The 12,878-nt window shown below is 36.1% G+C and overlaps 1 protein-coding gene across 1 annotated transcript; it reads right to left on the reverse strand.

The window, feature by feature from the left end:
* LOC18787935 (ankyrin repeat-containing protein NPR4) lies at positions 226–1,779 on the reverse strand. The gene is made up of 2 exons (XM_007221315.2): positions 1,684–1,779; positions 226–1,016 (listed from the first exon to the last, which is right to left on the reverse strand). Exons 1-2 carry the CDS (start codon positions 1,777–1,779, stop codon positions 408–410), a joined length of 705 nt encoding a protein of 234 aa, XP_007221377.2. The 3' UTR covers positions 226–407.

Below are 12,878 nucleotides of genomic sequence, written 5' to 3' on the forward strand. Positions count from 1 at the left end.
ATGGTGGCGCCTTTGACTTGATCTGTTCGTTGCTCGATCTTTGTATGTAACGGGCACAGCCCAAAACAAAGTCAAACAACTTCAAGACTTACACCGAATTCTTTTCTCACACGCTTATCTTCATCGAGAATCACAACATATTATCAGGGATATGAGGAGAGGAGGTGAGGGGAGCGAAGCAAAAGCTTATCCAACAATTATATCTTCACAAGAACAAATAAAACAGATATTGAATTTTCAGTTTTATTATAGGATGCCAAACACATACATGGCATGGACAATGCATACAAGCTTCTTAGAAGTTACAACATTACGAAACTTATACATTACCACTTACACGTACCATCAATAAGTTATGTCCATGATTTCACTTTCCTATCAAATATTCCTCTTCCAAGAAGAAGAATTTATGCCCTTGATTTCACTTTCCTGTCAAATATTCCTCGTCCATAAGTAGAAATGTACATCTCAACTAGAAGAGGAAATTGCATCCAAATAAATAAGGTGACTGGAACACTAGCAACGAAAATCATTGGAATAACAATCCATGATTCTTCATGGATCACAATGAAAAGGGCAGAAGAAAAGGCAACCATCATGTTGGCAATAGAGATGAATAAAGTGGAAAGGCCTATTATCATCTTTGTTGGCAAGGATTTGAGGAAATCATGTTCCGCATAACGTGATGTAAGGATTCCTAAAAACATCAACACCGAAGTTGTAGATGAAAAGAGCGATATAGCATCTGAAACTATAAAAGTCATAAATAAATTTTTATGCAAGAATATTGGAAAGCCTGTTTCTCCGTTGTTTCCACCAGGAACTGTGAATGCTGCAGCAAACATGATGGTAATAATGAGAGCACCTACAACTGTACAAGAAGTTGCAGTTTCTTTCATCCATCTTTCTCCCTCCTTCACCAATTCCTTGTGGATCCTTGTAAACAGCTCACGTGGCGTCATATTGTTGTTATTATAAGATTCTTTAATCCGGGGTAATACAATAGTCTCGACCTCCTACATTTTTGTTGAACAAAAAGATTCATATGAGTAAAAGATTATTACTCTACATTTTTGTTTATTTTGCTGTAGTTTTCGATTAGAAAATGCGTTTGATGCATTAGTTTTTAATATTGGAATGAATAAACTACTTATGTAACTGAGCTGACCACCTTTTTGTAACGAAAACTTGCTCTCAATACATGAAATGACTCATTTCAGCCCAAACAATTTATTTTCATCTATGTTACAATGTGTATAAGTTGAAAAAGCATAAATTAACTCCGATTTTCTTTAATTTTTTTAAGACAGTATCCGTTTATCTGCAGATGCAATGTAATGCAAATACACAGTATCGGTCTATTTGTTTTACAGCAAATAATGTATGAAAAGTCATATTCAATATGGAAAAGAAAAACAAAATGTTCACAGTATATATATACATATGACATGTAATGTTAGATGCCTTACCGATTTATTATTTTAGCTAGTTTTTAGCAGAATGACCTTTGAGCTGTAATTGAAAGCAGACCATGCCGATTAATAAATTACTATAGAGTGTGCCCAAGGCCGATTCCCACAATTTACAAACAAAAAAGGGTCTTTAGAAGGGCATATATATAGGAAAGCTAATTTATAAGAGAGAGAAAAAAAAAACTCTGAATTATATAAAATATGTTCTGACCTTAAACCATTGCAGTTCTCTCTGCATTTGCAAAGCTGCACCTGAGATATTATCGAGCTTTGCCAATGGGGAGAGCATCCCGGCCACATGTAGCATGCAATCGTTAGACATACACTACTACAAAAAGCGAAAAAGACGACCAGAAAACAACGACGGTCTAAGTGAAAACCGTCGTGGTTTTTAAAAAGACGACGGTTCTAAAAACACCGTCGTGTAATACCACCTTAGACAACTAAAAATGGATATTCAAATGGCTGTTCAAAAACAACGACGTACATAATTAAACAACCGACGTCTATTTGAAACAGATTTCCGCAGTGTAAAATCAAAGCAAACAAAGAACGGCAGAAGTTATGAATTGACCGACGTAGAAAGTAAAGACGACGATTTCAATAAAAGCCGCCGTTTTTACTCATAAAATAACACGACGAGGTTTTCGTATAAGACGCCGTATAATTACAAACAAATCCACGGCTTTAAAATACAAAATAATCTTAACAGATGACACAGATTTGCAATCAGAGAGACAATTTTTTGGAAGTTGATCAACGTCGTTGCAAATTTGCAATCAGAGAGACAATTTTCAACGACGGTTATATTATACCTAACGACGTTTAAAAACAAATCAACGTCGCTCAACAAATATATTACGTCGTCTTAGTCTTACTTAAGACGACGAAAAACGACGACAGTAGTACAAAAACAGTCGTTGTTTTTATATTCTTATTTTATTTAAATCTGTCGTGTTAGTTAAAAACGACGGCATAACAAAAAACCGTCGTTTTGTTTCAAACTGAATTAATTTAAAATTTCTTCAGGAAAGCAAAATCTATTTATAATTTCCTCGGGTTAGTAATATTGCGTCGTGTTAGTTTACAAATTCTAGAACATTAATTTCCCTCATTTTAAATTTCCTCTGGAAAGAAAAATCTATTTATCACGCTTTGTAATTGAAAACTAAAACTGAAAGAATTTTGGAAAAAAAACTCTATTTATAATTTAAAAATAAAATCCACGTCGGTTGTATTACACTTAACGACGTTTAACAAAATAATCTACGTCGGTAATTATAAATCTACCGCCATCTTACCTTAATATAGACGACGAGAAAAGCATTGACAATGTCTTCATCATATCTCCCAGCAACTACTGATTCGATTGCTCATGCTTTAGAGGCCATCTGAAGCCATTTCTATTCTTTATCGCATTCTTGAAACCCATCTTCTTCTTCTGAAGCTCTACGGATAAAGGAAGAGGCTATCACAAATCTGACGGATCTTCTTAGTCAAAAAAATCAAGCAGAGGATCAGGCACATCTGATCTTCAGATTTCCCTGAGAAGCGAACTTTCCTTCGACAGCGAGTGGAGGCCAGGCTTGCATCTCTTTTGATGGAAAGCAAGGAGTATTCAGAAGCACTAAGTGTCCTATCAGGCTTGATCAAGGAAGTGAGAAGGCTAGTTGACAAGCTTCTTCTTGTCAACTAGCCTAAATGTAAGCTCAATTTCTCTTTGAGAAAGACATCCAAATTATTGTCTTTGAGATGTGAGAGACAGTGTCTCTGAGAGAGGAAGAACTTGGAACCCTAAATGTAAACCGCGAAAATGAATGAAAGCGACAAATTTATAGAATAAATTTTTAAAACCAACGGCGGTCCTTACCAAAAAACCGCCGTTTAAATTGTAAAATCAACGTCGGTATTACTGACGTATATTACAGAACTCCACGTCGGTACATTAATAATCATGACGTCTTAAATAATCTACCATGACGCGAGTTATTACTTATGTACTTTAATTTTTGAGTTTACTACGACGGTACCTACAACACTACTGTCGTATTTATTTACCACGTCCGAAGTTAAATTTACCGTCGTATTTTGTACTTTATACGTCGTAGTTATATGTAACCGCCGTATTATTTTTTTGAAATGGTTTTATATGTAAGCAACTTTTCGTCTACTTGACTTACACATTCGTTGTTTTTATATTCTTATTTTATTTAAATCTGTCATCCAAAAAAGAAACTTTACATATTGCAGAATATTAATTTCCTTCGTTTTAAATTTCCTCCGGAAAAAAAACTCTATATATAACGCACTGTAATTGAAAAATAAACTGAAAGGTCACGGGAAAAAAAATTCTATTCATAATTTAAAAATTAAAATCCACGTCGGTTATATTAAACCTAACGACGTTAAATGAAATGATTCCACGTCGAACGAAAAATATTGCGTCGTGTTAGTTAAAAACGACGTAGTTAAATGTAACCGCCGTATTATTTTTTTGAAATGGTTTTATATGTAAGCAACTTTTCGACTTACACATGCACTGTTTCCAAACCCAATTAAAAATTTCAATCTCCCAGAGAAACCTTTTCGTCTTTTTTCCTTGTCAGAGCATTGTCAGAGTTTCTCATCGTCTTCCTCTCGTCTTCTTCGTCGTCTCTGAACTTAAACATCGATCATCTTCCTCTTGCTTTCATTGCACGCAAAAGGTAAGCTTTCATTTTCACTATTTTGGTTACTGTTTTGCATGCTCATACGTTTTTTGTTTGAAAAATCTTTTTACCTTTTTTCTGGCCAAAATCATTTTACTTCTTTCCAAGTTTGATAAAATATACAGACAAAGAGGGAAAGTTTCCAACTTTGAAGACAACTACCTCAACTAAATAAGACGACGGTAGACCACGACGGTTCGTCAGTTGTTCTAGCGTCGTCTGAAAATTGACAAAGTTGTTTTTAAAATAATAGTCTTTTTTTATATGCTTGTTTAATTGCAGGTTTGATTTCTCTGAACAATGGTTTTTGTTTTTCCCTTATTTGATAAAATATAAAGAAAAAGAAACTAGGGTTGGTATCTAATATAGACGACAAAATATCTTATTGTTTTACGTCGTGTGAATGTTAATACCACGACGGTGTATTACTATTGACGTCGTATGAACATAAATACCACGACGTTATATAAATAATAGTTTTACCACGACGGTGTATTACTATTGACGTCGTGTGAACATATATACCACGACGTTATATAAATAATGGTTTTAAACATTTATTACGTCTGAGATTATTTCATTGCGTCGTCTAAAATCATATCATACGTCGTATTTTTTTAATACCGTCGTTTGTGTTCTTAATGTTTTCCTGAAAAATTTTCACTTGCAGTTTTGTCTGTTAAAATGGTTTCTCAACAACAAACTAAGGATTCTGGCTCCAAGAAGCTTGGAATGGTAGCTCCTCAAGACAAGTCTTCGAAGGAGATGAAGTCTTCGAAGAAGATGAAGTTTGCTTCATCATCTGCTGAGACAGAACCAACCAGCCAGACAACAATCTCTGATGATTCAAAGACTGGTCGAGGTATGAGCACAATGCCTCGTGTTGTGAAGAGAAAGCTTCAGAAACTGAGGCCAATTGTTGAGTACAATAAAAGGGGAAAAGGTGTTGGCCAAGCACATATTGAGATGCAGTCGTATATTGGTGTGTTGGCACGCTCCAGGATCCCACTTGTGGACAAGAAATGGTCCCAAATCCCCAAGGATATAAAGGAGCAGATTTGGGAAGCAGTTGACATGGCTTTTGTCGTAGGCCAAGGGGGCAAGACCTCTGTTTTAGCTTCTGCTGCCAAGAAATGGAAGGATTTCAAGTCTACACTAACGAGGCATTATATCCTTCCATACACCAATGACAGGGAGAAATTAAGCCAACCCCCTGAAACATATAAATTCATAGAGAAAGCACAATGGGATGCCTTTGTAGCTTCAAGGCTATCCAAAGATTTTGAGTCTGTGCATTCTCAACATGCACAGATTAGGGAGAAACTCGAGTACAATCATCGATTGTCTCGAAAAGGATATGCTGGATTGGAGGATCAATTGGAGGAAACCATGCCTGGGGTAGAAATTGATCGATCTACCTTATGGAAGAGAGCTAGACAGGACAAACATGGTAACATCCCTGATCCAAAGGTGGTAGAGAAAGCAAAATTAATTGTAAGCCTACTATCACTCTGTTTTAAATTTTTATTAAACTGTGAATTATTCTTATTACGTCGTATGTTATATTTTTCGTCGTGTGAATGATATTACCACGTCGAAAAGTTTTTAAAAACGTCGTTAAAGGTCTAAATAGGAATCACTACTATGTTTTCTGTAATTATAGCATAAGACGTCGGTGGTTCATTTTCGCGTCGTGTGAATGATATTACCACGTCGAAACTTTTTTAAAAACGTCGTTAACGGTCTAAATAGGAATCACTACTCTGTTTTCTTTAATTATAGCATAAGACGTCGGTTGTTTATTCATTTCGTCGTTTTAAATAAATAACCACGTCGGTATAACTACCATCGTGATAAGTTATAATAACGTCGGTTTATACGTTATTGCGTCGTGTGAAATTATATAATACGTCGTTTGTACATAAATAACCGTCGTGTGTTTTTTTGTTTATCTTTGTTTTAGGATGAATTGCAGAAACAAGTCTCGGAAGGCAAAGTCAGAGTAGATGGCAGCAATGATGTGCTGACCATGGCTTTGGGCCCCGAGCATCCAGGCAGAGTGAGGGGAGTTGGTGCTGGTGTTTCCCCAAGGCAATATTTCAATTTGCCCAAACCACAGAGGGTGAGCTTTGACGACCTTTTGAAGGACAATTTAAGAGTTCTCCTTCAAGAAGAGACTAAAAAGATGGAGGCTAAGGCAAGGGAAGAGGCCTTAAGGATGGAGGCTAGGACAAAACAATTGGTAGAGGCTGAGAGGGAGCATTTCCTGAGTCAGCTTTCCCAATTAATTCCCAATTTTGATCCAAGCATGCTTAAACCAAGAATTAGCCAAAGCCCCAAAAATCCAATGTCTGACAAAGCTAGCTGCTCTGGAGGTGATGTGAGATCCCTACATTTGGAGGATGATACTGCCAAAATGGGGAAACATCAGCCAGATGAAGAGAAGGAAGAAGAAAAAAGAGATGAAGAGAAGGAAGAAGAAAAGGAGAAAGAAGATGAAGAAAAGCATGACGACAAGGTATGTTCACATAACTTTGCCTTTTTTATTTGTTTTTCAAAATTTCAGACGTCGATATTTTTATTTAATCCGTCGTTTGTTTACAACTTAGACGGCGGAATTTTTTTAAGACGTAATAAAATATTTAAACGACGGTTTTTGCACCGTCGTTTAAATGGTTTCAGACGACGCTTTATTCATAAAACCGTCGTCTTTATTGAATTACCACGACAGTTTTTTCACCGTCGTTTAAATACTTTTAAGACGACGTTTTATTCCTTAAACCGTCGTCTTTATTGAATTACCACGTCATTTTTTTTATTTCTTTAAACAGGTTATTGAAGTTGGTGATTATTCAAATATGGAGGCGCCATCTTCTTTAAAAACCCTTTGTCGTTTTGTGGAAACGACACTCCTGCCTGAGGATAAGACACTCCAATTTACAATTGATAAGGAGGTGTTTGGTGGTGAGCGCGATACCTTCCTCCTGCCTGAAGATATTACACAATTTGCAGGCATGGAAGAAATTTGAGCTACTGTATTGGCTGTATATATGAGGTTTGTACTTCTAAAATAATACCTCGTTGGTTTATATATTGTGTCGTCTTAACTAACTAACCACGTCGTCTTAACTAACTACCGTCGTGATAAATATATTATAACGTCCTCATCTATTTCAGTACGTCGTGTGAAATATTATAATACGTCGTTTTTTTATACATAACCGTCGTGTTTTTTTGTGCTGACTTGTTTATATTATTTTATGTATTTAGGTACTTACACGATGTTTTGAAACAAGCCAATATGTGCAGCATGGTTGGCTTTATCGACCCTGCTACAGTTAGTGCCAACTCTGGCACAATAACTGAAAGATCACGACTGGTAGCAGCTCGACTTCAGAAGACAGAAGGTGAACAGATTTTCATGATGCCTTACAATCCAGGGTTAGTCTCCTTAGGATTTTGTTTTTATGATTTTCAATAAATGACAGCTTATAAACTAACCATGTCGGTGTTTTATTTTATTTAGTCATTTGAAACTACTAACCACGTCGGTATTTATTTATCGTCGTGATAAATATATAATGTCGTCGTTATCTACTTTATTTCGTCGTGTGAAATACTATAATACGTCGTTTTTGTAAATAACCGTCGTTTTTATATTAATTTTGTGCAGCCGTCATTGGATCTTGCTGATTGTAAGAGCAAAGAAGGAGGCCGTCTATTTTCTGGATCCTCTGCCAGGTCATCGTGTGGTCGACGAAGAGGCAAAAAACATCGTGAACAGTGCTTTAAAAATATATAATACCCACATAGCCCGAGCAGGACGTAAAAATGTAATTTGGAAAACTCTCTCAGGCACACCAAAGCAACCCAGCAATGTTGAATGCGGGTATTATGTGATGCGTTTCATGAGGGACATCAGCATGGATCCTTCCTTGGGGTTTGAGTATAAGGTAAGAAGAAATTACCTTCATACATTTCACGTCGTTTTTTGTATTATCAACGACGGTCATGTAAAATTAACGTCGTTGAATGGATATACTACGTCGGTTATGAAAAATATCGTCGTCTGTGATTGAATTTCTTTTTATTTATAAACCCTAATAGTCATTGTTTATGCAGTATGCCAAGGGAAACCAGGAAGCTTCATACCCCCAAGAAGCCATTGATGAAGTCCGGAATGAATGGGCAGAGTTTGTTTTCCAAATTATTAAACAGGGCAATTATTGAACACTTGATATTTATGTATAATGTACAAATTTTCTCTATAATATGTAATGTAAAAATTTGTTGAGGTTTTCTTAAATTAAAAAAAAAACAAACATACAAATTGCTTAACCGACGTGTAATACTTTTCCAACGACCTAATAAAGTCAAAAACCGTCGTATTTTGTTGTTTCGTGTTTTAAACAAATACGACGTAAAAATATAGTTAGACGACGTTCTTTGAACAATTGAGTCGTTTATGGTTTACAACATCTTCAATTTCTTAAGGGTTCAGGGTATCATCGACGACGTTTATGTAACGACAGCGGTTAAGTCGTGGAATATATATTTTACGTCGTATAGTTAAATAGCCGCCATGGTTTCTCATTTTAACGACTTAGTAGTCTATTACAATTTACAACGTCTACAATTTATTAACACCGACGTGGTTTGTTGTTGTGGTAAGAATATTTTATTATTTTTATATCAAAATATTCAAAATAAATTTAAAATAAATCAGAAAATTGAAAAGTCAACTCCTATGAAGTCATTGATATATTTTCTTCCACATAAACCTTGAAAAAATTCATTTTGAATAACAAAAATTTAAAATGACCATCCAAAACAAAATTGTTTTGATGAGTCATAAAATCACTTCTAGTTTTATGGTTTAGGGTTTAGAGTCTAGGGTTTAGAGATTAGGGTTGTTATTTATTGGGGTTTATTTTTAAAGTATAAGTTTTGGGTAGTCTAGGGTATATGTTAGGCTTTAAAACCATAAAACCTTTTATAAACTTAATTTTTTAAATTGTATAATTTAGTTTTATGGGTTTAGGGTATTAATTTTTAACGACGGTGGTTGCGTCGTGGAATACATATTTTACGTCGTACAGTAAAACATACGACATGGTTTACGCTTTAAACGACGTCATTTTAATATGTAAGTCGGTTTATATAATTTACAACGTCTTTAATTTCTTAACACCGACGTGGTTTTTCAGTCGTCGTTATATAAAAAATTCAAAATTAATTTAAAATTAATCCGAAAAATGAAGCTTCAAAATGAACGGCCTTACGTTCTTAATCCGAAAAATGAAGTTTCCGTCGTGGAATATTAAATTTACGTCGGTACTTGTAGAACTTTCGCCTTGGTTTTTCTTTCGACGTTTTAAAACGCGCGCGCTCTAAAAATTTTCGCGCGACCTAAATTTTTTTAGATTTGGCTCTTATTCTTATACTTCGAACCTTGAATCCTAAAATTTCAGATTTCGCGCGACATAACATTTCGCTCTCTCACTTCTGCTCTAATTAAAAGTTGCACTCTCCAGGCTCCGTCGAATCTGTGAGCTCGTCCAACCTGTAAGTACAAACCCTATCTTCCCCTTGTAAATTCATTGAATGATATTAGGTTGTTTTGTTAAAGGGTTTTATGTGTATGCTTTGCGATCTGTTAATAATGTGCTTAAAGGTATGGGTTCATGGATTTTCTGTTTAATGGGTTCATGGATTACATTATCTGTTATGTTGAATTGGGAATGGATTTAATTTTGTCGTATCTTTTAATCACCCTATGTTATGTTGAATTGGGAATGGATTTATTGTTTTCATGCTTGGTTTCATGTATATGTTGGTTTCTTGCTTGGTTTCATATATATGTTGTGTTCTTAATGGGTTTTGTGTTCTTGAAAATAAACTGAGACACGACGAATTTTAAGGCATACGACGACGATTACACGACGGTTTTTTTAAACTACCGTCGTTGTATTACTTATACACGACGGTTTTTTCATAAACCGTCGTTTGTATTACTTATAATAGACGACGTCTGTTGAAAATCCGTCGTCTATATATGCCAAATACGTCTGTTTTTGTTTAAAACCCGTCGTCTCTGTTGTGTATTACTTGCGATTAGATCATTGTATAATCTGCTATAGTGATGGTCATTGCCTGTATTTTCACTTTATTATAGATAATAGGTTATAGTGTCGGAGATGGATAAGTCATGGATGCACTCGGATAGAAGATAGAAGGCATATGAATTTGGGGTGGAAGCATTTTTGAACTTTGCTGTAGAAAATCTTCTAACTACAACACATATCCGTTGTCCATGTGTTAAATGTGTTAATTTGAAGTTGTTTGGGGTTGGAATTATAAGGGATCACTTATACTTTAATGGAATTGACCAAAGCTATAAGAATTGGACATTTCACGGAGAACCTTGGGAAGCAACTACTAATGCTAGTAGAAATGTTGAAGAAGATGATGGCCATAGTAGGTACAGTTTTGTGTCTGAAGAAATTGATATGGATGATAGTGATTTTGGTGATTTTGGTTCGGATCCGTATGAGTTTTCCAATGTGATTGGGGATGGAGATCAACCAGTGTACCCTGGTTGTAGAAAGTACACGAAGTTATCGGCATTAGTGAAGTTGTATAATTTGAAGGCAAAACATGGGATGAGTGATGTCTGTTTTACAGAATTATTGATACTTCAAGGCGATTTGCTTCCAGAAGAAAATACAATACCAACCTCCATGTATGAGGCTAAAAAGACTTTGTGTGCATTGGGGCTGAGTTATGAGAAAATGCACGCATGCCCCAATGATTGCATCTTGTATAGGAAGGAGTATGAGGATTCAACTAATTGTCCTACTTGTGGTATCTCAAGGTGGAAGGAAGGCAAAGATTCAATCTTGAAAGAGGGTGTGCCAGCGAAGGTGGTGTGGTATTTTCCCCCAATTCCAAGGTTTAAAAGGATGTTTCAATCACATGAGACAGCTAAGAGTTTGACTTGGTGGCATGCTGCTAGAAAATCAATTGACGGTCAGATGTCTCATCCGGCGGATTCCCCGTCTTGGAAACTTCTTGATGATAAATGGCCTGAGTTTGGTAATGAGCCGAGAAACTTGAGATTGGCTCTTTCATCTGATGGATTCAATCCCCACAGTTCTCTAAGTAGCAGATATAGTTGTTGGCCGGTTATCTTAGTTACATATAATCTCCCTCCATGGCTGTGCATGAAACGAAAGTTCATGATGTTAACCTTATTGATTTCCGGTCCTAAACAACCCGGAAATGATATAGACGTCTACTTGGAGCCTTTGATTGATGATTTAAAATCCTTGTGGGTTGGGATTAGAGGAGTGTATGATGCACATAATGGAGAATACTTTACACTCAGAGCTGCATTAATGTGGACAATTAATGATTTCCCCGCCTATGGAAACTTATCTGGTTGTGTTGTTAAAGGATATAAAGCTTGTCCAATATGCGGCGATGATACACCTAGTCACAGGTTGAAAAATGGCCACAAAATTTGTTACATTGGGCATAGAAAATGGTTACCAATCAATCATCCATATAGGAGGCAACGTGCAGCTTTTAATGGGAAACCTGAATATGGCATACCTCCCGAGCCATTAACCGGAGAAGAAGTGCTGCATATGGTTGAAAATGGTGACAGAGTTTGTTGGAAGAAGAAATCAATATTCTTTGATCTCGAGTATTGGAAATACCTTCCTGTGAGGCATGCCCTAGATGTTATGCACATTGAGAAGAATGTTTGCGATAGTATCATTGGTACATTGCTGGAGATCCCTGGAAAAAATAAAGATGGGATTGCTGCTCGATTAGATTTATTGAACATGGGGGTCAAAACTGATTTGCAACCCGAGTATGGAGAAAGACGTACTCGTTTGCCTCCTGGGCCTTGGAATTTGTCAAGAGCAGAGAAGAGAGAGGTTTGCAATTCTTTCTATGGTATGAAGGTCCCTGAAGGTTATTCTTCAAATATTAAAAATCTTGTATCTTTACAAGATTCAAGACTTCTTGGCCTTAAATCACATGATTGTCATACCTTAATGCAACAATTGCTCCCTGTGGCAATTCGTTCTGTTTTGGAGAAGCCTGCAAGGTATGCAATAACTCGTTTGTGCTTCTTCTTCAATGCTATATGTGCAAAGACTGTTGATGTTTCAAAGCTAGATAAGTTGGAAGAAGATGTAGTAGTTACTCTGTGTTTGCTTGAGAAGTACTTTCCCCCTTCATTCTTTGATATCATGGTTCATCTAGTAGTACATCTTGTCAGAGAAGTTCGTCTATGTGGGCCAGTATATTTTAGGTGGATGTATCCGTTTGAAAGATATATGAAAGTGCTGAAGGGGTATGTTCAGAATCGTACTCGTCCCGAAGGTTGCATTGCTGAGCGGTATATAGCTGAAGAATCGGTAGAGTTTTGTACTCAGCATTTGTCTGATGTTAGTACAGTTGGAGTGCCTTCAAGCCAAAAGATAGGAGTTTCAAAGCCATTATCAGGTTGCACAGTGAGCGTAGTTGATCAGGACCTGTTGAATCAAGCACATCTATATGTCTTGGAGAATACTGAGGAAGTCCTACCTTATATCGAGTACGTATGAGTTTTATTATTTAAGTTTCCATTTTAAATTATTTCTTATGTTATCTTATATATTTGGGACCGTAATGATTGAATTTT

This window comes from Prunus persica, chromosome G2, assembly GCF_000346465.2.
Source record: "Prunus persica cultivar Lovell chromosome G2, Prunus_persica_NCBIv2, whole genome shotgun sequence".
Taxonomy (NCBI): Eukaryota; Viridiplantae; Streptophyta; class Magnoliopsida; order Rosales; family Rosaceae; genus Prunus; species Prunus persica.

Bases quoted from the DNA above. Each gene is read 5' to 3' on its own strand.
- LOC18787935 (XM_007221315.2), bottom strand. From the start codon at position 1,779: ATGCTACATGTGGCCGGGATGCTCTCCCCATTGGCAAAGCTCGATAAT. The intron at 1,017-1,683 runs GTCAGAACATAT...ACAAAAATGTAG, and splicing joins GAGAACTGCAATGGTTTAAG to GAGGTCGAGACTATTGTATT.